This window comes from Colletotrichum destructivum, chromosome 3, assembly GCF_034447905.1.
Source record: "Colletotrichum destructivum chromosome 3, complete sequence".
Classification (NCBI taxonomy): domain Eukaryota; kingdom Fungi; phylum Ascomycota; class Sordariomycetes; order Glomerellales; family Glomerellaceae; genus Colletotrichum; species Colletotrichum destructivum.
In genome coordinates this window covers 1,621,925-1,646,394 of record NC_085898.1, presented here as the reverse complement: position 1 = coordinate 1,646,394, position 24,470 = coordinate 1,621,925, and the positions used below count along the sequence as shown (strand labels likewise).

The 24,470-nt window shown below is 54.9% G+C and overlaps 5 protein-coding genes across 5 annotated transcripts; 2 read left to right on the top strand and 3 right to left on the bottom strand.

Moving 5' to 3' along the window:
* Window positions 1–256: 256 nt before the first annotated feature.
* CDEST_04588 (Putative transcription factor IIIC subunit 5, HTH domain-containing protein) lies at window positions 257–3,222 on the top strand. The gene is made up of 4 exons (XM_062920747.1): window positions 257–1,128; window positions 1,176–1,512; window positions 1,559–1,636; window positions 1,684–3,222. Exons 1-4 carry the CDS (start codon window positions 883–885, stop codon window positions 3,087–3,089), a joined length of 2,067 nt encoding a protein of 688 aa, XP_062776798.1. The 5' UTR covers window positions 257–882; the 3' UTR covers window positions 3,090–3,222.
* A 57-nt stretch (window positions 3,223–3,279) lies between these two features.
* Window positions 3,280–5,495, bottom strand: CDEST_04587 (Putative AAA+ ATPase domain, ATPase, AAA-type, core). The gene is made up of 2 exons (XM_062920746.1): window positions 4,900–5,495; window positions 3,280–4,848 (listed from the first exon to the last, which is right to left on the bottom strand). Exons 1-2 carry the CDS (start codon window positions 5,431–5,433, stop codon window positions 3,445–3,447), a joined length of 1,938 nt encoding a protein of 645 aa, XP_062776797.1. The 5' UTR covers window positions 5,434–5,495; the 3' UTR covers window positions 3,280–3,444.
* Window positions 5,496–6,879: 1,384 nt separating this feature from the next.
* CDEST_04586 (Putative peptidase M16, metalloenzyme, LuxS/M16 peptidase) lies at window positions 6,880–11,238 on the bottom strand. The gene is made up of 4 exons (XM_062920745.1): window positions 10,912–11,238; window positions 9,471–10,265; window positions 7,203–9,417; window positions 6,880–7,151 (listed from the first exon to the last, which is right to left on the bottom strand). The coding sequence occupies exons 2-4, from the start codon at window positions 10,229–10,231 to the stop codon at window positions 6,963–6,965; spliced, it is 3,165 nt and encodes a 1,054-aa protein (XP_062776796.1). The 5' UTR covers window positions 10,232–10,265; window positions 10,912–11,238; the 3' UTR covers window positions 6,880–6,962.
* A 222-nt stretch (window positions 11,239–11,460) lies between these two features.
* On the top strand, window positions 11,461–14,870 carry CDEST_04585 (uncharacterized protein). The gene is made up of 9 exons (XM_062920744.1): window positions 11,461–11,891; window positions 11,944–12,262; window positions 12,312–12,494; window positions 12,550–12,707; window positions 12,755–13,127; window positions 13,176–13,707; window positions 13,754–13,873; window positions 13,918–14,120; window positions 14,180–14,870. The coding sequence occupies exons 1-9, from the start codon at window positions 11,724–11,726 to the stop codon at window positions 14,710–14,712; spliced, it is 2,589 nt and encodes an 862-aa protein (XP_062776795.1). The 5' UTR covers window positions 11,461–11,723; the 3' UTR covers window positions 14,713–14,870.
* Window positions 14,871–18,249: 3,379 nt separating this feature from the next.
* Window positions 18,250–23,538, bottom strand: CDEST_04584 (Putative C2 domain, phosphatidylinositol-specific phospholipase C, X domain, pleckstrin). The gene has a single exon (XM_062920743.1). It carries the CDS (start codon window positions 22,031–22,033, stop codon window positions 18,659–18,661), a length of 3,375 nt encoding a protein of 1,124 aa, XP_062776794.1. The 5' UTR covers window positions 22,034–23,538; the 3' UTR covers window positions 18,250–18,658.
* Window positions 23,539–24,470: the final 932 nt, after the last annotated feature.

Below are 24,470 nucleotides of genomic sequence, written 5' to 3'. Positions count from 1 at the left end.
ATATTCTACATACCTACATACTTGCCTTACTAGGTACCTTATGTAAGAGCGATCCTAATGGCAGACCTGAGGAACAACGGTTCTGGCTCAGTGCTTCTGAGGGCACACACACTGTATTATCATCTTGGGAGGGGCTGGCTGCAAGTCACCTGCCAGCCCTTGCAGGGACTTTCACCTATGGCTTATCCGGGCCATTGTGGGCATCATCACATCACAATGGGTCCAAGCTAATACTTCAGAAACAGCGGTTGACCAATTCTTTGGGAACGACCAGTTGACATTGGACGACTTGGCCGCCTGAGGCGTCTAAAACGCAGTAAACGGTGTTGTTGGCTGGCAATTGCTAATGGACACGTCGCGTGCCCTAGATTTCTCGTCTGTGTACAGACAGATATGGAGTTCCCTCTTTCTCACTCTCTCGTTTGAACACGCCGAGTTTATTCACCTGGCAAGATTCGTACCTTGTAATAAACGGGTCACACCAAAATAAAATTCTTTGCAATGCCTTCATCTGAATTGTCTGCTGCAGTCAAGCACATGTCAACCTAGCCTTCATTTTAGTACAGTGCAGGGACTGTTTGCCGCCCCCGTTTGCCGCCTCCAGCGCATAGGGGATTACCGTAGCTGTGAAAGCAGGACTGCATTCGCACCGTGCCTCATTCATCAACAATCTCAGCTGCTCGGAACAGCATTAGACATTCCAGTGCAGCGTTAAGGCGCTGAGCTCAACCTCAGCCGGAACGGCCTGAAATTCGACTTGGCGACTCTGTTCACGTTCAACGAGACAGGGTCTCATGAGGCCTTAAAATCAGAAACAGCTGATCAGCCAGCCCCGTGCAGCAATTGAGTGCGACGTCAAACCCATAGGTGGAAGACAGCGACATGCAATCTATCGACATTGACATCGAAGATGAGCGTATCAACAGCGACATGATGGATGAGAGCGCTCACGAGGGCCTTCAACCCAATGGAACGCGCGGTCGCCCTTCAGCAGCCCAGCAAAATAGCAACTCGGCACCCCGGTACCCAATCCCCAAGAGGGCCATGGGTGCCGTCGAAGTTCCCATGATTGTCATGAACCTGGATCGAACAGAAAAGGCATTTGGTAACATCTCGTCTTTTCACAATGTGTGTTCTCCCGGTCCATTATACTCGGCAGAGACTGACCTTGCCAGATCCTGGACACGGAGCGCAACACGATCCCGTTCTATCTCAACCCCGAGAGCCCCTTCCGCAGGCCCATCATGTCTCATAGTGCCACCAGCCACAACGTGGTTTTAAAGATCACGGTGCCGAAGCGGACCGGCAGAAAGCGGAAGAGGGGGTCCGACGGCCCATGGGAGGGCGAGGTCGAGATGACCGACATCCCCAGGTCGGGCCCTTCGAGAGAGCAGATCTACTCAAGGTCCAGGTTGGACAACCCAAAGGTTTTGCGGCGGAAAATGCACGACAATGTCGACAGTTACGATGTGGAGGCCGTCGGCGTCATCAAACACACGCACCGCTTCAGAGGTACGAGTGTCTCTCCTTGCGTGTTGGTTCCGCTAACGCAAAGCAGGCATGGCAGACTTCCACTGGGGCCTCGAGCAGTCTCCTTTCATATCGAGATTCATGAACCAGGTCATGCCTGGCGACAGTAGGCACTCTAACACTATTAAGCAAGACTTGCACTGACACACGCAGTCACGCAGATGAGGGACTTCAAGTTTGTCGACGGCGTGGACCAGGGGCCGAACGTAGACATCATCCCGCCGCCGGTGTGGACGCCGATGACCTTGCCCTTCATCTACAACTACTCCCAGAACCCCTACGTTCGCTCGGAGCTCGATCAGGCTGGCCAGACCAAGCTCATCAATACTCAACTGCCGACCCTTATCGGCTACTTCCTCAAGGCGGACCAGTACCCGATTCCGGACGGGCCGCAGTCACCCTACGACGGTACCGACGAGGAGGTCACACATTGTATCGCACGCATGCAAGAAGCGATGGAGGAACGCCCCATCTGGACACGCCGGTCGCTCATGAACAAGCTCGGCTCCATCGTCCGCAACGCCAATGTAATGAAGCGCTGCGTCGGCTACGTCGGCTACCAATTCAGGGGCGGGCCCTGGCGTGATGCTATCATCAAATACGGCATCGACCCACGCACCGATCCGGCCTACCGGATGTACCAGACAATGATCTTCAACATGCGCAAACTGCAAGCAGGCCACATTGGCGAGACATGGCATGCAATCCGCAGCCTGCGCACCGAGCAGCGCCAGCCGCAGGGCGACAACCACGAGTCCCACGTCTTCGACGGCAAGTCGTACTGGACAGACGGCAAGGTTTGGCAGATCTGCGACATATCCGACCCGCTCATCGCAAAACTCTTCGCCGAGGCGCCGCAGCGGCCCGAGGTGGACATCTATAACAGCGGTTGGTATCACCAGGGTACGTGGGCCAAGGCCAAGGGCATCATGAAGACCAAGATGATTGCAATCCAGTTCGGTCGCAAACTCAAGGATGATGACTTTTCGGGCATCTTTGACGTGCGCGACACGACGCCGCCGCCAGGCGCCTCGAGCGTCCACGTGCCACTGCCGGACCTCGAGCTCACCGACGCCGAGAAGCGTGTGCTATACGGCCGCCGCTTCAAGGAGCCCAAGAAGAAGCGCAAGGGCACCGCCTACCGCGTCACAAAGTCTAACGGACCGCGCGGCGTGGCCGCTGCGGCGGCGGCGGGCAGCAGTACGGGCACGCCAAATCCGGAGACGAGTATACAGGAGGAGCTCATGTCAGCCGGGGAAGACAGTCTCGAAGAGGATGACAGTGAGGGTGATGACGACGAGGATGGCGATTTTGACGACGACGGGCGCGTTTTTGCGCCTGTGTCTGGTCTTGACGAGGCCATGGAGGAGGTTGGCGAAGAGTACGGCGATGAGGACGAGGATGGGGAGGGCTATGGGTACGATGAAGATGGCGAGGAGTATGATGATGCGCATGCCCACGATAACGCGGGCGAGACGCATTCCAACGATGTGTATGCGGCAGAGCAGCTCGGTGAAGCGGACATGGACGTGGCTTATCCCTCAGAAGCTTTGCCATGATGGACTGCCAAGAAGCGAAGGAAAAGGGACATGCCGCAGAATAGCAGCTGCTACACTGCAGACATGATCCGGTCTTATGAAGGGCAAATCCAAGACACAACGGGGTCGCTTTACGCGATGCGTTTTTTTTTTCGATTTATGCCAAAGGTCTTGTTCTTGATGTCTTTCTATTCACATGCCATCGTGCGTCATCAAATCATCGCAAACGTACCGGAGCAGCCACCAGTCAATGAAAGGCCCCTCCCTCTTTCCCCTTCCCTCAAACAACGGCAAGAAATTCTGCCAGATGAACGTAGAAACTAGCTTGGTAGACAACGACTACAAGACCAGCCACCATGACATATCAAAGACGGCTTCACTGTACCTTAAGCACCTTGGTCCGGTTCTCCTTCTGCAGTCGCATTCCCTCAACCCACTCAGCCGTTTCCTTCAGCGCGCGTCTAGGGTCCTTCTTTCGTTTGAGCAAAAACCCCTGGATCTCGGCTGGGCTGAACAGTCCATCCGGGATCAGGGCGCCAAACTCGGCGGCGATCCGTCTGAGCTCCTCGCTGTCGAAATGATGTTTCTTCTCGGCCTCGGTAGCAAGCTCCGCGGACAAGGGCTTGTCGGAAGAGAACGGCTTTGTAGGTGAAGCAGTCGAGGCAGACAAGAACGTCAAGGACGACGACGACGACGACGTGGAAGACGTGCCGTCGTTCACGGTGATGGGCGGCGCGGGGTGGGTGGGCGGAGCGACATGCCCGTCGATGCGCTTGGCCGGAGAGGCACCATCTGCCTCATACATGCGCTGGAAGAGCTCTGTTGCTTGCGCAGGGGTCGCGTTGGTGAAGCCTACCTGCAGGTCGACACGGCCGGGTCTGATCAACGCCTCGTCTAGAGACTCGGGCTTGTTTGTTGTCATGACCAGAATGCGGCCCTCTTGCGAAGCCACACCGTCGATAGCGTTCAAGAGTCCAGACAACGAGATGCCCTTTTTGTCGTCCTTGGCCTCCTTCTTCAGGGCACGCGCGAGGTCAGACACCTTCCAGTCGTCCTTGTTCGTCTTCTTGCCCCGTTCTTCTTTGTCGCCGTCGGACTTTGCGTTGTCTTTGCCGTCCGAGGGAGCGGCTTCGGGCTCCTCATCCGCACGGCTCAGGCCTGCCGTGTCGATATCCTCCAGCAGCACCACGCAACGACGGGGCAGTGAGTTGAATAGCGTCCCAAGGTCTTCCTCTGTCAATGTCGGCTCAAGCAGGGAGATGACAAAGATGTCAAGACCGAAGACGCCGGCTAACGCAAACGACAGCGAGGTCTTGCCGGTCCCAGGTGGTCCATAAAAGAGATACCCACGACGCAGTGGGATACCACGGTTAGCGTACCAGCGAGGGGTCGCCGGATGAAGATACTCATTCATGTCAGCAAGTACCTGGCCCTTTTGCTTCGGATCAAGAACGACGGTCCTCATGGGTCGGACGGGGCGGTTGGCAACCTGGCTCCAGTTGTAACGCCCACCGTACCGGCGCATCGGTGCGGGGCTCGGGCGTTTGATCGTTGTGCGGGCGTAGTGGTCCTGGTAATAGAATTCTTTGACAAACAAAAGTAATTGTTTGATGGGGGCTGGGCTCCGGCCGAAGCACGACACGATGAGATCCTCCTCCTTTCTGAACGTCCCGTAGTTCGCCTCGCCATCGAACACGTTCTGCAACTTTCGCTGCAGTCTAAAGTAGCGACCTCTGAACCAGAAACCATGGACGCCCACTGCAGGGACATATCTGGGAGGCTGCAGATGTCATCAGTTCTCTGTTATCGTCATGATGATAGGCCAACTTACAGCTTTAGCTTCTTGATTAGAAAAGTTGAGGTATTCCGTGTTGCCACCGCCACTACCAGCAATGGTCCTCGTCTGCAGCGCCTCGAGTTCCTCTTCCTCTTCCCATGCGGTCTTGCTTACAGTCTCGGCCGTTAAAGAGCGAGAGCTCGCCATCAGCGGCTGCAGTGCTAACCATTTCATCATGTGCGTGTAAATCTCATCTGTGCTAGTGATGTGAATGCTGCTCATGAAGTTTTCCTGGATCAGTCGGAATACAGCGCCGTATACTTGACGAGCGACTCTATTGGCAGCCCATAAGAAACCAACCAGTGTCAGGACTAAAGTCGGGTCGATACCAAGGTTAGAGCCAATCATCTGATATAGCAGAAGCAGGGACCGAAAGACCGGGTTGAACTGTCCGCCCAACATGGGCAGAAGACTCTCCATCATTTTGCTGTTGCCAGTGTAGGATTTCCCTCTGGTCATGTTCTCGGCCATGGCCGTAAAGTTGCCCCTGAGAAGGGTCGAGAAATCCATCTTGCCTAAGTATATCATCGAAACTGAGAGGCTATGGATGATGCGGTCGGCAAAGTCAATGAATGGAGGTTCTACGCCAGCTTATATATGTTGGTCCGATAGCCAGTAACAATGAGCGTACTAAGGTGGGGTGAGGTCAAGGAGGCAACCAAGAGACGCGCTCACTTCAGGCTCCTCCCTGCCTAGGTACCTAACCAAAGCCCAAAAGTACCGTACATAAGAGGGCGACCAAGGGGAACCGCCACTGTAGCCTTGCAGGCTAGTCGGTAAGATGACTGAAACCGAAATGGTTGTGGGCTGCCTGGGTGGCGATTATAGTCACACTCTGCCGTGGACACGGTTACGAGACTAAGAGAGTGCCGCGTGTCGTGTATTGACCGTTCTAATTCGAAATGGCTCTAGCCAGAGAGAGTGGAGGGAGACGTGGATGCGTCAACGTCATCAACAGGTGTCACTGGAACTACTGTTGGCGTACATATCGGGTGGAAAAGATTGGTCCAGCTCGATCGAGCGATGTACACAGTAGAGCCTAGCGGACCAGAAGAACGACTTGCAGTGATGTTGCACTTCAAATCAGTAGCGCCACCCAATCGTTGTTGAATGCTCTTGGACGAAGGGACAACAGCAAGACAGGTCTGCATGTGAGTCATACAGAAACAGTCTAGATCTTGACCGAGACAGTCCATCCCGGCGAGGGCAAAGCGGACTTTTCAACGGATTATTGAAGAAGTCGAAGTTGAATGCCGGTTTCAGGAACCGTCTGGTTCGAACCCAATCAGCGGCATTGTCCAAACGAAAGGCTCGATGACTCCAATTACAGTAGGAAGGAGATCGGGGGGGCGAAGTTTGCAAAAGCTATGCTAGCTACCTAGGTACCTCGGCAACACTGGGTGCAGCACGCCTAGGTGGCGAGCCGTCTTGTGTATTGATCTATGCGGAACCCCACATCGGCCAACATTGTCCGGACTGACCAACCGCTTGCTCGGCTCCGAATCCGACGCCCGAACAGGAGAAACACTCGTCTTCCCGGAGCAATAGACTAGAATACGGACGGAAAAGACCAGCAGAGGTCTAGCACGACAACGACCTGAGCTTCTTTTGACCTTCCTCTCGATGTCTGACTCATGCTCATCCGCGAGGGGTCAATTCGTCTCAAATGGAACCACGGCGCCTTGTTCAGCGTGTGACACTGCGTCAGGTTCCCTAAGAAGCTCCAAGTTGTTGGAAGCCAAGCCTATAACATAATCGAATTGCTCCAGGGTTTGCGCGGTGATCTCCAATCGAAGGAGACCTGATCCCTGGAAAACTGGACTAAGGAGCTTTTCATGCGCCAGAGCTATCATGGTGGTCGACGACCCGATGTTCGCCGTGGAACTCTCTCGTCGATTCGCAATCCACATCACTATCATGTGGACACGTACCATGTAACACGTCACTGCAATTATCATGATTTCTTCCGCCATTGTCGTTGGCCTCATCTTATCTTGGTATTGGAGCGGTAGAGATACTTGGTCTATCATTCTTTATCTTCTACGTCTTTACGCACGTTAATCCGAGTCTTCGTCACTGAAATCGTCGCCCTCGCTGTCGTCCTCGTCCTCTTCGTCCTCTTCGTCCTCGTCGTCTTCAAGCTCCTCTTCGTCATCTTCGCCCTTCAGGCCGTAATCATCGTGGAAATGAGCGAGCTGCTGCACATCCGTCTTGTAACCCATCTCCTTGAAAGACTTTTCAATGTTCTAGATGACAGTCAGCAAAATCATAATGTTAGGGGTCCTACATGAACTGACCTCTTGCAGAATTGGAGCACATGTAACGACAATATTGTTCTTGCCCGGCTCAAAAAGCGGCATGATGAGCTCCTTCAGCACCGTCTTGATCTGCTGGTTGGTCACGTCGCGAACGTCTCGCATGATCTTTTTGTGCCAGTCAAGCGGCAGACTGCGAACAACGCCGAGCATGAAATTCTGGGCTGCCGCCGACGCCATCGTTGACTGCTCATCGGCGAACTGGACAACGACCTGGCTGATAGCGCCTTCCTTCAGGTGGCGGTCAATTTCGACCTCACCCTCAGCAATCTTGCGAATCGTCTCGCGCGACGCCGCAAATGCTTTGCTCACGTCCGGCGAGCGGTACACCTTGTATTGAATCGTGCCTGTATCGAGCTCTCGGCCAAAATACGAGCCGTAGGCCAGACCCTGGCCGCGGACAGAGTTCCAAAGGGGGCCTTCGGTCGTCTCGAGGTACCCAATCGCCACCATGATGGCGGGCAGACGCGGGTCCTCAAAAGAGGTGATGCCCTTGGCGGTGCTGATGCCGTAGGAGCTGTCTGCTGTGGTCATGGGGACGATGACGGCACCGACAGTGCCGGGCTTCTGTCCCTCCTGCGTAAGAAGCGTGTGCGGTTTGATGATGGGGATTAACTCGTCAGATCCCTTGAGATTGTTGCTGAGGAGGTCCCAGGCGGCGACGGGTTCGGGAAGGCGCGCTACGTCGGCCGTAACCAGAACACGCACGTTGTTCGAGGTGAAGAGCGATGTGCGCAACTGCTCGAACCATGACAAAACTTTGTCGGGGTCGGAAGCAATGAGCTTCTTGAGGCGACGCAGGTAGACAGCCCTGACCAGCGCCCGCTTCGCGACAGAGTAGGATTCTTTCTTCATGTGAATAGACATGTCGACCTCTGCAGCCATGGATCTACCATCACGCTTGAGCTCAGGAATATCGGCCAGGTGCTTCTGGACGCCGGCCTTGAGGCGCTGGATGTCAAAGACGCTGTCGAACATCATTGTTCGAATCCAGTTGATGGCGGTGGAGTACTTCGAAGGTTCAATCTGGAACTGGACCATGACGCCGTCAGGGTCACCGTAGTCTCTTGTAGAGCGCAGACCATAGCTAATGGTGTCCTGTTCCAGCTCCATGACGACCTGCTCGAAACCGACCTTTTGTCCGTCGCGCATGATCGGGGTGTTGAAGAAGTTGTCGTTGAAGATGGGAAGCAGAGGCTTAAGCTCGATCGGCACCTGTGATGTGCCGAGATAGACAGTCAGATGAACGAAATTTGTCGGCACGCTCTCGAACTGGATAAAGAGGGGGTCGTGTCCCTGCTTGGCGTTGTCGACGACCTTCTGCGCCGTGTTGTTGCAGAGACCGAGAGCCTTGGCTTTCCCGGACCGCGCTGTGTCCGACTCGATGAAGTGAATCGATTCGGTGCCCGGAACTGGCCACTGGTCGATCACCGAGGCAGGAATGGGCTCGTCATTCTTGGCCTTGGCAGCATCGAGGCGCTTCTTGAGATTGGTCAGACCTTCGGGGCCGAGCTCTTCCTTTCTCTTTGCCAGTCTTGCCTCTTCATCCTCTTTCTGCTGTTTGGCAAGCTTCTGAGATGGCTTGCCAAGGATGGAGACGTGGGGAGCGTCGGAAAGCCACTTGCGGAGAAAGTCTCTCCACTGAGCATCCGTCCACTTCTCGAGCTCTTCGTACTCTGACAGAGACTCCAAATCTCTGAGAGTGGAGCCATCCCGTTTGCCGAAAAGATAGTCCGTAATAATGTTGTTGGAGTAGAAGCCCTCCGACTCCTCGGCCTGGAACTTGACTTGCAAACGTTCTCGGTGGATGCAGGAGGTGAGGTACTCCATGTCCAACGGCTTCGATGCAACCTCTTTCAGGAGGTCGATCACTCTTTTCTCAACAAACTCCAACTTCTCTGTCTCAACACCAGTCGGCTGGAACCAGATGACAGAGTTGGGCCTGGCATCCCACCAGTATGAGACCGAGCTGGCTAGCTCCTCCTTCTCCACGATGACGTTCTCGAGGATCGAGACAGACGAACCGCATAGATATGTCAGCAGTACGTTGAGAGCAGATGTTTCGATGATATCGGTGCAGCTGGGTCCGAAGAAGGCTATGGTAATCTCGCCGACGGATTCGTCTTCCTCAGGGAATTCGGCCGTCGTGATGATTGTTTCATTGAGCGCAGGTGGCTGTGCTGAGTCGATCCAAGGTCTGCGTCTCACGTCAGCATCACTGTGTACTTCGCAAACTGTACAGTTACCCACCTCTTGAAGGGTGAGTCCAAGGGCGGTAAGTCGTCCTTGATGCTCTCCTCAAACTCGTCGAGAATCTGCAGCAGGTTGCTGTGGTCCGCTTCGCCGATGATGACTACCGCAAGGTTGCGGGGCTGGTACATGTCCCGATGGAACTGTCGAATGCGATCGGGTGTCAGGACGCGCAACGCCTCGGTCATGCCGCCGGTCTCGTAGCGGAAGCCCACGTTCTTTGGGTAAAGTAAGCGACGAGCTCGAAGGTCCATGATCTCGGCGCTCTTGAATTGAACGGCTTGCATCTCCGAGTACACAACACCGGCATCGTTGCCCTCGCCGTCAATATGGTGCACCTCAGTCACGCACGCCTCGTCGGTGAGAACAGGCAAGATGACGTGTTCGAGGTACACGGGCAAAATTTGAGAAAAGCCTTCCCAGCCGGCGCTTTCGAGCGTGTAGGCAGTGTGGTCCACCGCCGTCCAGGCATTTGTGCCGGAATAGGCTCGGGAGGCCAGCTTGTCGAGGAGCCCCTTGTAGCGGTAGTTTTTGGAGCCCATGAAGACTAAGTGCTCGAGGGTGTGAGGAGCGCCGGAGTCATCAAAGATCTCGGTTGCGAGTGTGAAGTAGCCGTTGGTCTTGGGACCCTTGCGATCGGCCACGATCACCTGCATGCCGCTCCTCTCGGAGACATACTGGCTAATCTGACACGGGGCGTAGTCCGTTTTGAAGCTCTGCACCTTGCGGAATCGCGGTGTGCGCTGCTCTTCGGGCGACATGACGTCTGATTTTGCAAGCAGGATGTGGAAAGATCTGGGCGAGGTCTTAGCTTGATTCAATGCTTGGCTGCAGGTCGCGGAAAGAATGCTGTGATATAAGACACGAGAAAGGGGGCGGAAAGAGGATAGCTTGGGGACTCATGGCCCGCGGACGTGGAAACGGGAACTCGCTGTCCCAAATTGTTGAACCGTTATTGGGGTCCGATGATAACGGGATCCTGGATTTTCCACCCAAAGAAGAACGGGGTTTCGGCGCTGAGGAATATGGAGGGAGAACAAGAACCAGAGAGCGGGTAGATGCAGGGAAACAGAGAACGGCTGTCTGCAAGCCAACCAAAGCTCTCCAGAGAATACATACCCGGTCCCGCAGGGCAAGCTCTCACCGTAATAGCGAAGGGTACAAACGCCTAGTAGTACGACCGCAATGGCAAGCGTCACTTGACTAGCTCTGAGCCTAAGCATGTTGATATGTCGGATTCGACACGGGGACGCTTGGGTTGAACCGACAAGTTGTGTTGATGCAAGCTCGTCGTCATGAAGTGAAGCGGCGGATGCGCCATCGTGACCAGAAAACACAGCAGGCGGAAAAGCAGGGAACAGGACGACATGAGCCAATCGGGGATTTTGTATGAAGCCCAAGGAAAAGAATAACGAGAAGGACGGAAGGCGCAGCAGCTTACCGTACAGAAAGGCGGTTTTTCAGCCTAATGATCGGTGGTGAAGAAGACCAATGAGCCTTCCTGAAGCACACCGGCCAGCCCGTGATAGGAAACGAGGTAGCGGTTTCCTTACCGCCGACCAAAGGCCCTCCTGCCTGACTCGAAGATGGAGGGGTAAGACAAGACACAGAAGCTGTCTGCTGGGGCCTCTAACGATCCCGAAAACAATACTGGAATCGGGGATACCTTTGCGCTGCGTCTGTGAGTTGCCGCAATAGTCTGAGTTGTCGCGGGGCACAAGAATAAGAGAGATGTATCGTGTCGCCGAAGTGTACTGTCCGATGAACGCATTGGTCCATCTGCCCCTCCAAGGTCCAGGGCAAGGGACCGGTGGAGTCTGTCCTTATTTTGTGATTTTCCCAAAAGCCACCAGCGGGACGATTAGTCGGCTGCCGCGTCAGGCAGTCCTCAAGCGCCAGCCGCTCGGCAAAAATTCGGAATGTGCTGAGGGACGTACCCACTCCGGCGCCGAACTGTGACGTTGGTTGTCCTTTCGGGACAGCTATGCTACCACCGTCATAATTACCTGTAGTCTTGTCCCCTGGTTTAATTTGGTATTGCCACGACGAGGCAAAGTCCTCTCGTAGCTGTCCCTCAGTATCAATCCCGCAATACCAGCGAAGGTTCCTTGACCCTGCATCAGTCACTGCGGAGGAGCAGTGAGTAACACCCAGCAGTCGCATCCCGATTCCGAATGCAGTTCCACCGGCCCACGATACCGAGAACTTCTAGAAGCCATACATAGATCTGGCGCACGCGATTACGACAGGAAAATGGCTGTTGAGAAAGGTTCGCATGTTCCTGCGCAGGTCGGAGAGGCCATAGTCGGCTTCGCGCTCGAAGGACACTTCCCCGACGAGCAACTGTCTTCGCTACCGCTCTCCTCTTCCGACCTATCGCCTGCGATCGAAGCACTAGAGAGGGTGAAAGGGGACTTGGAGGTACGGATAATATTCTGTGGCTCGCATAGGCATGTTGTTGACGCATGCGTAGTCCGAAATCCATAAGATCAATGAGGAAACCAAGGGCGATGTCAGCTCCTGGGTGAACAACGCCAAGACGCTTCAGGAAGACATCCTGCGGTCTAAGAGGCTGGCCGACGATATTGTGCGACAATCAGAGGCTCCGCAGGTTTCGGGGAAAGCTACACAGGATGCCGAGGAACACGCTCAATTTCTGGAGAAAGAGGTGCTCTACACTCAACAGCTGCACGAGGTGCTCAGAGGGATACAGCAAGTGAATGAGCTTCTGGGTGAAGTCGAGCAGGCAATGAAAGAGCGGCGCATCGTCGACTCCCTTCGATGGCTGGAAAGTATGGCCAGTTCGATCCTGTCACCGCGAGAGAAAGCTGACGCATGCAGAATCATGGGCGGAGCTCGACGCAGTGCCTGTCAACAAGAAAGCCTGTCGAGTTATGAGACTGTTGGACCTACGAGCGTTCGAGCTCAAGTCGCACGTTCACGATGTTTTCGACCATGTTTGGGCGTCACTCGTTCACACAGACTTGGAAATCGGATCTCTTGCCATATACACTAAACGAGATGGTATGCCCCCCCCCCCCCCCCTCAATCAGCGAGTCAGGTGGCTGACAGGACGTAGGCGAACAAATGACCCTTTCGGAGGCCATCATCGGTCTTCAAGCATACAAGGAAGTCGAAGATCGAATGTCACGGCTTTGGCATGATGTTGATAAGGCCATTGTTTCCCCCAGAATGGACGTCGAGGCTTCATCACTACCGTCCATTCGTGCTGACGAGGTCGGTCACAAACACCCTTGTACTCAACAAACGCTAACTCATAGCAGAACGTAGTCGATCTGCATGGAGAAGCCGGCAGGTCAATAGACGAACTGTTGACAGACCTCCAGAAACTGGTCGAATTTATGGCCAGGAGACTGACACCCGATCTATTGATGTTCTTTAGCCCTATTATGATGAGCGATGTGGTACCAAGGCTCATTCAGGTGTGGCTAGACGCTGCAGTGCCTTCGACGCTGAAAGACCTCGATCAGTTCCAAGCCGTCATCCAGTCCGCTCGGGGTTTCTGCGAAGTGCTCGAGGCCAACGGGTTTACAGGGTTTACGGAACTCAAGGAGTGGGTCGGCAGTGCCCCATCAATATGGCTTGCCAAGTGCAGGGAGACGGCTCTCGACTCCGTCAGAGTCAAGTTGTCGAACGGTCGGTTTCCGCTATTCTTCGCATCGATGCCAGACTAACATCACCCAGGCCTTGGTGTCCCAAGACAGGTCGAAAAGGTCGAAAAGCAGATGGTGTCGCGGTCTGAAGGCAAGCAGTTGACGGCAAACGGCGTCGCTGGCACCACAACCGATGATGACTGGGGTGCTGCGTGGGGAGTCGATGACGTGGAGGAGAGTGCCGATGCTACAGACACAACGCAAACCACTCAGGAGGAGGATGATGGTGCAGATGCTTGGGGCTGGGACGACAATGACGACGCGACGGAGAGTAAAGAAGAACTCAAAGAGCAGGAGCCGCAGGAACAAACAGTAGAGGAGGATGACGACGACGCGGCTGATGCTTGGGGATGGGGAGACGACGACGCGACGGAGCTGCAGCCCGAACTCAAGCCTCACGTGTCAAAGACCCAGACCAAGAAGCAGAAGGCGACGCCCGTCGAGCATGCCGAGAGCAGGGAAATGGTTCTCAAAGAAACGTACCACATATCCTCTATGCCGGAGCCAGTACTAGAGCTTATCCTGGCCATCTTGGAGGACGGCGCAGCTCTCACACAGCCTGAGTATGTCATTCTCATCACCTAACAGCATCTAGCTAACGGTCAACAGATACGAGAGCAGCCCCGTGGCAGCCGCGGCTCCGGGCCTCTTTAGTTTGCCGACCTTTGCACTAGCCATGTTTCGAGCAGTGTCGCCGCACTACTACTCACTAGATATTGGCGGGAACATGTAAGTAGTCTCTCATGATATCCGGCCTAGGCTGACAAGCGTAGGTTTCTCTACAACGATGCCATGTACCTGTCCGAAAAGCTCGCCGACCTGGTGTCAACGTGGAAGGCGCGCGAGGACCTGACGACTCGTGCCCAGAACATGCTGCGCATCGACAACGACATCAAGAGCCTACAGAACTCTGCAACGCGCGCATACACTAACGAGCTGGGGGTGCAGAAGACGGTCCTTCGAGACCTGCTGGGAGGTCAGCAATGCTCTTGTCTAGTCTGGGCTTAAGGCCACAAGTGCTAACGCAATGCACAGGCGATCAAAGTCTAATGCAACAGGACGAACTTGATAGCTGCGTGGACTCGGCAGTGGCGCGAGTCCGATCCCTGGCGGTGACATGGGAAGCAATTCTGGCACGTTCTGTGTGGTATCAGGCGGTGGGGTCCCTCGTCGATGCCATCTCATCCAAAATCATTGGCGATGTGATGGACGCGTCGTCTATTGGCCAGGACGATGCCTATAGGATAGCGCAGCTCATTGCAAAGATCACAGAGCTAGACGACCTCTTCCCTCCGTCGCGGTCGACGGCTCAGGGGCAGCAGCACGGGGCGGACGGGGTCCCGACGACGGCGCAGTACGCGGCCACGTGGCTCCGGCTCAAGTATCTGAGCGAGGTGCTGCAGTCCAACCTCAACGAGGTCAAGTACCTATGGCACGACGGCGAGCTAAGCCTGTACTTTTCGGCGGATGAGGTGGTGGACCTTATCGAGGCTAGCTTCGACGCCAACCCGCGGATGAAGGAGACCATCCGGGCCATTCGGGAGAATCCAAACCCCGTGTACGGCTGAGTGGGGTGGTCCGATGCTGGAAGACAGACGATATGAGACGGGTCGAAGGCAACACATACGATTCAGAAGAATGAGAGAAATTTGGCGTTTCTGATGTAGCGTAATAATACCTTGTGCTACGTCAAACTGTTTCCTCAATACGTATTGTTGGAAAGCACCACCCACCCCTTCCTTGCGCCTTTCGCACCCCTTCCAGCTCAATGAATCGTACACCCTTTGGGCTAAGTCCACCCCCTGCCTGTTCTTGAAATGGAGGGGAAGGGGTCAAACTAGATACCCCTGCACTAATCCGCGCATGGACCCACACATCCCTCCTTTCCATTCGTTTCTCTCCACATTCTCCAACGCAAATGTTGGATCCCCCAAATCTCCACTTTCCCCAACTGTCTGGGAAGTTTCTTTCTTTTCCGCTCAATTTCAAAATCTGTTTCTCACCTGTCGTCTTCATCGTGATCACCCAAGAGGAACTGCTGGTTGAGTTCGTGATGAAAATGGTGACTTTTTCGGCGATGACTCAGCCCGTTATTCGGGGCCCATAAATTTCAAGCGATCACCCAAGAGGATCCATGGCACCGTTGTTATCTTTCCTTTCCGCCCCCATGGCGTTTCTGATGGTCGGAATTTCGTCGCTTTTCCATCGATCGCGATCCAGTACGTCGGCCCTCAGTGTAACACCAGCAACATAATGCCCGACGGAGTAGAAAAAGCAGCATGCGCTATGAGCTCAATTCTCATTTGACACTCCCTCCTGTCTAACCCATTTCCTCCAAAATTACTGACAGACTCAAAAAGTCATAATCCCTGTGCGGCAGAAAAATAATTGCCCAAGATTGCTGATATCCCTTTGGCCCTAAACTCTACAAACAAGTTTTTCCTCCTCCCATACCAAATCTTGTTTCTCACCTGACGGGAACCCCATACGCGGCACATGGCGAGATGGTCATTGCACATCATACTACAGGTACTTCACTTTCGCTCCGGAGTGCTGCAATTGCAAGGTGCTGCTGCAGACATCGAAGTTCCGAACAGGTTTGAATACCTGTACATCGCACGCCTGCCTAGCTGATCTTCGCTGCCCGTCAACATCCCTACCCTGTCAATTGTGCAACTCAGAATGCCCCTCTCCCTCTCCGGGTTCGTCGGTTAACAAACATACCCCTTCCGATTCTCATCATCGTCAAATTCCCTTTGCGTGGGCGTGTGATCCAACATAGTCCAGGTCATTTCTCTCCGACGACAAGTATTTGAGACAACTCGCTGTAGAGATACCTCATAATGCCTCTCCTTCCGAGTCCGAATCCTTCTCCGCACTCGAAGCCATATCCTGCCTCCCCACGCACATCCCCCCCAGCCCGCCCGTCTGTACAGCTCCATCCATTCACAGTGACATCTGTATGTTTGATCACCTTGTTGCCGCCTGGCTCCTCCCCAGACATGTGCAACGCGAGCTCTCGGACCCTCTTCGGACCCTCCTCCGGATGACACGGGACAACCAGAGGCATCTTGAGGAAGGAAAAGGTTGAGGCAATACCTTGTCTTATTGGCCAATTGCCATGCGTCCTCTCAGCTAAGCCGCAGTCTGCCGAGATTCCCGTCCTGCTCGCTTTCTCGTTCTCAACCCGGGGAGCTTGCATCCCGCCCCCCGGTCCGTATGTCGTTCCTCTTTGCCCTTGTTGCAGTTTAGTAAAGGCACCCTTACTAGCATCACCGAGAGATGGAGAAATTGAATGCCCATGTCGTTGTACGTGAGACAGTGTCTGGAATCCTCCCCTCAAGCACCGGCACACCCTCTCCGACTGGACCACTCCCGGGCGGAAATTGCACATGTTACACCATACCTCTAAATTTCCACTCCATTCCATCGCTTCTCAAGTCACCCCATGTTTGGCCCTGGAGATCAACATGTTAATGCACACACCCCAAGTACTGCGTAGGAAACTGGGTGCAATCTTCTGCCCCTCTGGACTCTCCTTGAGCACGGAGCACCTAGCGCTCACACAATGATACACGCCCATTCCCTATCCCGGCCCGGCCGCGAACGCCCCGCTACCGGCCCTCTTGCTGTGGGGTCCGTCCCCATCTCCATTCCATTGCGACAACATCATACGAAAGACAGGAAAACAGCCCCCAAACTTTAATCACCTCCCCCAAGGCACACACTCGCGGTCCACATTCCATCTTACCAGATGTTATCTGATCTCGATCGACCTACCGACTTACCTCTCTCGGCCAGGTTCTCTCGCCCGTACACGTATTCGCAAGCGGACCGCAGCCCGCCTTCCCCTAAAGCCCCAGTACGCTCCATCCTTCGTCCTTGTCATCACAGATACGAATTCAAAACAACCTCACACATTTTACCCTCCCACGTTCGGTTTAGCCTCGACAGCATTTCCCAACCCCTCCGACGTGCTGGACACCACCAAGGCTTAAACACTTTGAGATTCCCTTTAGTATCATCATCACCTGAGTCAACATCAATTCCAAAAACTATCAAAACATACTCCAAACTAACCCTGTTCAGGAATCAAGAACCCCGCTCCGCCCCTGGCTCAGGAATGTATCAAGCAGAGACACGACAGAAAAAACATACAGTACCTATGACCCTTGTTTCTTCCCCTCGTGATCATCGACGGAGAAAGCATGACACACACACACACCAGCCCGACAGGACCTTCCCTCTTGTCAGTTGTCCCTGGAGAAGTTCCATCATCAAAGTGCGTGATGCATGCTACACCGCAATCTGGGCTCGGTAGACATCCGCCGCCCTATCATCCCACATCAACATCTCCCGATAAACTACAGACCAGCGCACCACAATCGTCGCAACCGCAGCGACGCCGAGAAAACAGGTCAATGGGAACCCTAACAGCATAGCGACCTAAGCTGTAAATACCGTCTTGATTCTCTCTCGTTTCATTCGTAAGCTTCGTGAGGAAAACTACGACACTGATAACAAAGCAACCATTCGTTTCCTTCCATCAGAAGGTGTATGACCTAGGAACACTTGAAAACCAATTCCGCATTTCACACCCAGGTTCGTCTGGCTACATCTCAAAACATTCAGGTCCCCTGGCCGTCGCCCGTTCCGTCCATCCCAGATTAGCATGCTTCATGTCAATGCTTAATCCTGCCATGCCAACCCCACCCTGTGGACCATCCAGGCGTTCCGTTGTCCTCACTTCCCTCCCCAATATGGCTGGTCCAGCCCCTAATCAAATCCATCACCTCTCAACCCACCCCAATGTACTGATGATGGGTATTGTATCCTGCACTTGTAAGAACATGGCCCAAAGCGGGCGTTTGTCTGTCACTTCTGCCAGGTTTTGTGATGCTCGTATGCGAGAAAAAGAAACTTTTTTTCCTATGGTCTTTTCTCGACTCTTACTTTCATCATGTCGGATTGATCCCGATCCTAGTGTTCCTGTCCATTCCTGACATGTGGTATATGCTATCCGTTTCCCTTTCAAAAGTCGACGCCCGGCCATCTGGCTCTCGGGGTGACTGTATGCCCGTGATTTCGCCATCCCAATGATAACAGCACCGAGAAGAAAAGAAATTTCCACCGGGAAAAAATGGAAAGTCAGGACAAGATACAAATGAAACAAAGTCCGGTTGGTCTCCCTAAAAGCCTCGCGTCCTTCAAGGAAAGCGGGTGAAACGAAAGAAACTATAGTCGTAGACTACTCCAGGAAGTTCTCATCCATGCCAACAGTGCGCCGCAGTCGAATGCCAAAGGGGGTATTGATAGTTGATAGCACATTAGATCCAAAAAAAAAGAGATGGCGCGCTGAATTCTGTCTTTTGGGTTCGGCCGTGTCGTGTCGCCCGGGGGGTGCAGTTGCAGGGCCCCGGTAATGTGTCGTTAAATCTGTGTCGATACTGATACAAAACTTGGGGAATAAAAAAAACAAAGGAATTTTATGCCAAGAAGTGAAGGTTTCGAAGACTAGCCTTCGTAGCTCGACTTGTCCATGCTGGACTTGGGGCTAATGTTGTTGGAGCGCGTGCCGAACGTGTTGAAGACGCGTCCGACCCCGCGAGGTTTGGTGGCGCCGGTTGTCTCTGACGCCTCATCGTGCTTGATCAAGACTGTCTGGACATTGTCGATGTTGATGCGGCAGAAAAGGGTTGAAAAGAGGTATTGCTCGCCGTTGTGGTCGAAGAGGGGAAGCGTGCGGTAACCCCGCTTGAGGCCGTTGAGCTTGGCGGTGTGCGTGGCAACGGGTGGGCGGTCGTTGTAACTCTCGCCATTGTGGGAGAGCTTGACCGACCAGCGAACAAAGATGAGTTCGGGGAACTTGGTGGTCACCTTAAAGGTGAACTTGCCGTCGAAAATCGGATTGAAGCCGTTCTCCGGGATGACGCGCGTCCGGAACTTAAGCGGTGAGTCGGTGGAGGGGGCCTCGGTGGGGTCCACATCCCTCTTCTCCCTCTTGTCGCTGGAGTGGAATACCTCGACCTCCACGTATGGGTCGACCGTCTTGTTATTGGGCATGCCGTTGGGTCGCATGAGTTGCTGGGCCGAGATGACGTCGATACTAAAGGTAACCTCCTCACGTTCCCTGAAACCGGACCATTCCTGAGGCATCACCTTGATCTCGCGAAGCTCAGTGGGCTTGAGCACGTATCCGGACTTGTCGGTGCCACTCTCGTACATGGCCTGGTTGAGCTGCATTCCTAGGTCGAACGTCTGCCAGTTGAGAGCCGCCATCTGCACGCCCTTACGCCAATAAGTGACGGGGTTGAAGTTGTTCGAGGTGATTCGGGTGCGATCGGGGTAAACCCGCATGAGGTACCGCATGTTGTGGCGTTCGATAGCCCTCCGTTCCTCCTTGGACTTGCTGTTCCTCATGAAACTCGATTCCATGAACGAAAAGATGTGGTTGTACGCCTTTGCGTCGGGGGCGTCGAACCCGCCAAACTTGACTCCGGCACAATACACGCCCAGGTCTCCCAGAACCTTGACTGTCTTGTTTGACGACCGTCTAGGGGGGATCCGCTCACCGGCGCTGTCGTTATCGCTCGTGCTGCTGCTCAGGGCGTCCTGCACCTCTCCCTCGGTGATGGTGTTGACGCGGCTCTTGCTTACAAGCCGGCGGGAGGAATGGCTGGGGCTCAAGATGGGGCTCTGAGGCAGGGACTGAGACGGGATGATGCTGTTGTCGAGTTGGACCGGTTTTGGGTACGGCGACGTTAGGCTGTTGCCGCGACGGCGGCCTGTTGTCTCCGCTGGCTTGGGCTCCGGAGTGGGCTGCGGGCGCTTGACCTTGATCAGGACTCGCTCCTTGAGCTGCTCGGGCGAGGGAAGCTTGTCGGACGAGTCGAGCGGTACGGTGACGAGACGCGCACCGAAGGTCTCCTTGATGATGCGAGCCATCTCAGCCTGCTGCTGAGGGTTGCAGTGTACCTCGAGGGAAATCCACAGGGGGTACTTGGTTTTGACAAAGGCGTACTTGTTGATCGTCGTCATAGTTTCCTGGAAACTGATGGAAGTGGTGAGGGTCCGGCCGTGGTTGACGGTTGGTTGACCGTCGGGACCATCCCAGCAGTCCACCTCGACACAGCGGCAACCACGGGCGAGAGCCGAGATGTAGCCCTCGACGCTGGAAAGGCCGGCGACTTGACGGCCCATCAGGTAGGTGTTGTGCGAGCTGGAAACGAAGTACTCGTTCAGTGGTCGGTCGAGTGTGTACTCCTTGGGCTCCTTGTGCACGGGCAGGTTGTAAGTCGATGTTAGGAATGCCGCAAAAGCTGCGTCGCCCATCTTCGGGCCGTCGGTCTGGACCGCGTCCGCATCTTTAGCCTTAAACTTGCGGGCAAATTTACTGTACAGGGCCTCCCAGGCGGCAAGGTCGGCGTCGATGTTCTCCCCTTGGACGTTGCGCAAGAAGTCCAGAAACTCCTTAACGGTGAGGCCCGTCTCCGGATTCGCAGCGATCTGGTAGTAGATATGACGGATGTCGTCACGACGCTTCATGTAGCCTACAAAAGTCTGGAACTCGAAGAAGTTCAGGCGGCCGGTGTCGGTAACGTCAGCCGCGTGGAACTTAGCGCGAAGCTGACTGGGAGACGCATGGATGTGGAGGTTCCGGCAGACTCGCTGAACCCCTTCAAAGTCGATGTCGCCGTCGTCGAGGGAGAGTGGCTTCTCACCGCCTTGTTTGGTCATCTCATGAAGCCAATAATCGCGGATCGCTCGGTCGTTGAACGCCATCAAGGAGGCCATCAGGTCCTGTCGATGCTTGGAGATAGCCCCAAGTGTGGTGACCCAATTGGAGAAGGTGCTTGCGTCGTCGGCCACGAGGTGCATCATCTTTGTCTTGGACTTATCGGGCACCGAGTACATGATGGAGAACCACCTGGACTCTTCGGTCTCGGGCACGCCGTGGTCGATCCGATACTGCCGAATATCGGAGCCGGTCCTGACCTCCTTGATGTCGTCAATGTAAAGGCACTTGTGGGGTCGGTTCTTGTCCCACGAGATCTTGGCCGCGTCAGGCTCAAGAACCAGGATAAAACGCTTCTTCCAGTTCTTCTTCGAGACCTTCCTGATCCAGGTGCCCTTGAGCAACTGAAAGGGTATGACGGGGCCGGCAGTGGTGTTGGAAGGGGAGGTGGAGCCGGCGAGTGAGGCGGTTGTGCTATTCGATGAGGATTCTCGGAGAGCCCCGTCGAGGCCGCCAATCAAGGACCGCAGATCTTCGATATCATCAATGAAATCGTCGTCCGACTCGCTATACGCGGCAAAGTCGGGCGGAGCCGTGGTGTTGCTGTCACTCCTCCGACGGAGGATGCCGGGGCCCACGCTGCCGTCACGGCTATTAGGGGCGGCGGAGGACGTCCTGCGGCGGTTCTTCCAGGCTCTAGTCTTGTTCGACAGACGCCTCATGAGATTGCCGCTTTTGCTCACGGCCTCAGACATTGCGCTGGGACTGCCGACGAGGGTCTGGCCGAGTGAGTTGTCACTCGTTTTCCTCGAGATGACCGACTCTGGCAGCTGGAAGGGGCCAGTGGGGAACTGGTCGTCGAGGAGCTCACGGCCTCGATGCTCAGGGGACGCCTGAAGCGAGCTGTTGGATGTCATGACGGCGGTCTCAGGGGACATGATGGGCGAGCCCTGTTGTGAGTTTGAAGTCACAGAGGAGGCGCTTATTGCCGAGGCGGGTATAGTAGGTGGTTGCTGTTGGTGTTGCGTGTTGGACGGGAGAATGGTCTGGACATGGCTCGGGCGTGTGCGCCTTACATGAGCCGTCTGAGGTGTCATGGCAGGGTTGAAAAGGGGTGAGGGTGTCGATATGTTCTGAGTAGAAGTGGAGGACATGTTGGTCGTGGGGGCAGCCTTCGCTACACGCGGGTTGCAGAGGCCCCCGGCAAGATCCAAGGTGGACGATCTGGTGGTTTATAGAGAAAGCGTAGCTGTTGGAGACGGCATCCTTGGGGAGGTGGTCGTGTGGAACGGCCCGTAGAGGGATGGGAAATGCGGGGAACGGGTGGGAGAGGTTGACACTGAGATATCGAGGTGGGCGTTCCACACACACACACAACGCTATCTGGTAGGCAAGGGTTTCTCCGAGAAGGCAGCAGCAGGCGTGGGGAGACTGATGATCTCCTGCCGCGGTGTTGCGAGCGTCGCCGCGCGGTGCGATGCGACGCGGCGCACCAAAGGACCTAACAGACCACGCGGGTGGTTCGTACCGGTACACTGCAGGCGAACCAGCAGTCAGGCGTGGTCTGGTAGGGCGAACGGGCAGTGGCGAATTGGGCCAATCGAGGACGCAGGCGTCTGTCGTTTCGACTTCGAGTTCCTGCCTCTAGCCTTGGGTTATTGGATTCAGCGGGCCCGAGCCGTCGTTGTGATGGCTCACGGCGTGAGGGCGAGAGTGATGTGGCAGGTGGTATGCAAGTAGCTGATTCGGGTCTATTTCCTGGTTGGGGGAGACGGGACCGACAGCGTTAGCAACTCGCAATGCAATGTTCCCGCGGCGGATGCTCGTTCGTTCTTAAGGGTCCTTGGCTCGCTTGCCGGCTGGCTAGGGATCCAGTGCCAGGTTGCGGGTTGTTGTCCGGGAGAGAATCGAACGTGAGTCGGGTGGGAGGTGGTTCGGCGCAATGAAACTTTTGGGACCTTTCGGAAGGCTGCGCGCGGCGCAACACGCGAAGCGGCAGTTGCAGATGACTCAATGGGGATATTTCTTGTGTGAGTGTCTGGGTCTGTCGAACGTTAGGCGACAATTGAAATTCGTTTCTGAACAAGTCGTGTGTGAGCGGGATAGAAAAAGGATTGCTTTTCCTTCTTCTGCAATTTGAGGAGGCAAAGACCAGTTTGTCAGTGGTGGGTGATGGTCGTCGTCGTCGTCAGTATCGTCGTCGATGTTGTAAGAAGAGGGCGAATGCGGTGCGTGCGAGACTGGCTGGCAACAAACCGAAAGTGTGTGGTGGCCGTCAGTCTTATGTGGGCGGGAGTGGTAGCTGGGTGCCGGGAAATTATGAGTAGTCGGAGCGGGAGGGAAGCAAAGCAGTGCTTTATTTTGGAGTAAGGGCAAAGGCCAACACAAAAAATTGACAGGGTCAAGAGAGAGAGAGGAGGGAGGGAGAGGGTGGAAACGAAGGGAAACGGGTACGGGCCCCCAAAGAGGTGTGCGTGCTGGGTGTAAGGCAGAGCGAGCCTCGAGGTACTGAGCCAAAGAAGACACAGAGGGTGAGAATCACCCCGTAGGGTGCGTAGGGTGACGGACAGGGCTCATCAGAGTGCGAGCGGGGGACACGGGGGTGAGGAGAGAAAGACAGACTCACTCTGAGAAAGTTGATGGTGTGTGTGCAGGGAAGGCGTGGAGGTAAAACGGGAGCGAGCCAAGATGGGTGCCCAGATGGATGGGTAGGAGGAGCGACATAGCGTACAGAGTACACATGGCGTGAGCGGGTATCTTTCAGTCGCGGGTGGTATGCTGAGGTACAGAGATACAAAGCGTCCACCGATGGGTATGGGGGGACAGACACTACAGAGAGAGAGAGAGAGAGAGTGTGTGTGTGTGTATGTGTGTGTGTGTGTGTGCTGCGGGCTCTGGCAAGACAAGGCACTAAAGGGTATGGATACACCAGGATGGGGTTCTAACGGCCCAAAGGTCCGCGGGTAATGAACGAGGACCAGACGAGGAATGCGAAAGAAAGATACGCGCACTCGAGGGCAAAAGAAGGGGGTCTCGGGCTGTGAGGAGGTACTCCGCAATGTTAAGTAAGTACCTCCCTCCCTTGCATGCCTTACCGTGGTGTACAGTACGTGACCGGCAGGGGTCACAAACAGGCACTGGAAAAGATGGGGGGAGAAAAGACGGCGAAAAAGCCAGAAGGACGCAGAGAAGGAAATAAAAATAAAAAGCGGACGCAAAGGAGGATGGGCAAAGACAAATGGGGGAGGAAATGGGAGGGCGATGGGGCGTGAGCTGAGAAACAGCGCTAAGCTCTTCAAAGTGAGGTTCAAGTACGTACCTGCAAGACCTGCCCCACGTCCGTCCCGTCACCACCCACTTCGCCTCGACCTACCTACCTAGCTGACTGGGTACCTGTCTTTACCGTTTTCTGTTTCTGTCCAGGTCTCTCTGTCTCTCTGATGTTTTCCCCCTGTTTTCCCATTCATACATAACAAGTGTATCTGTGCATGTTGTAAATGAGGCCCATAAGGCGGAGACGCTGGGCTGATACGGTCATTGTTGGGCTCAAACAGTTGGACATGAACGTAGACGCCCTGGCCTAGGGACGTA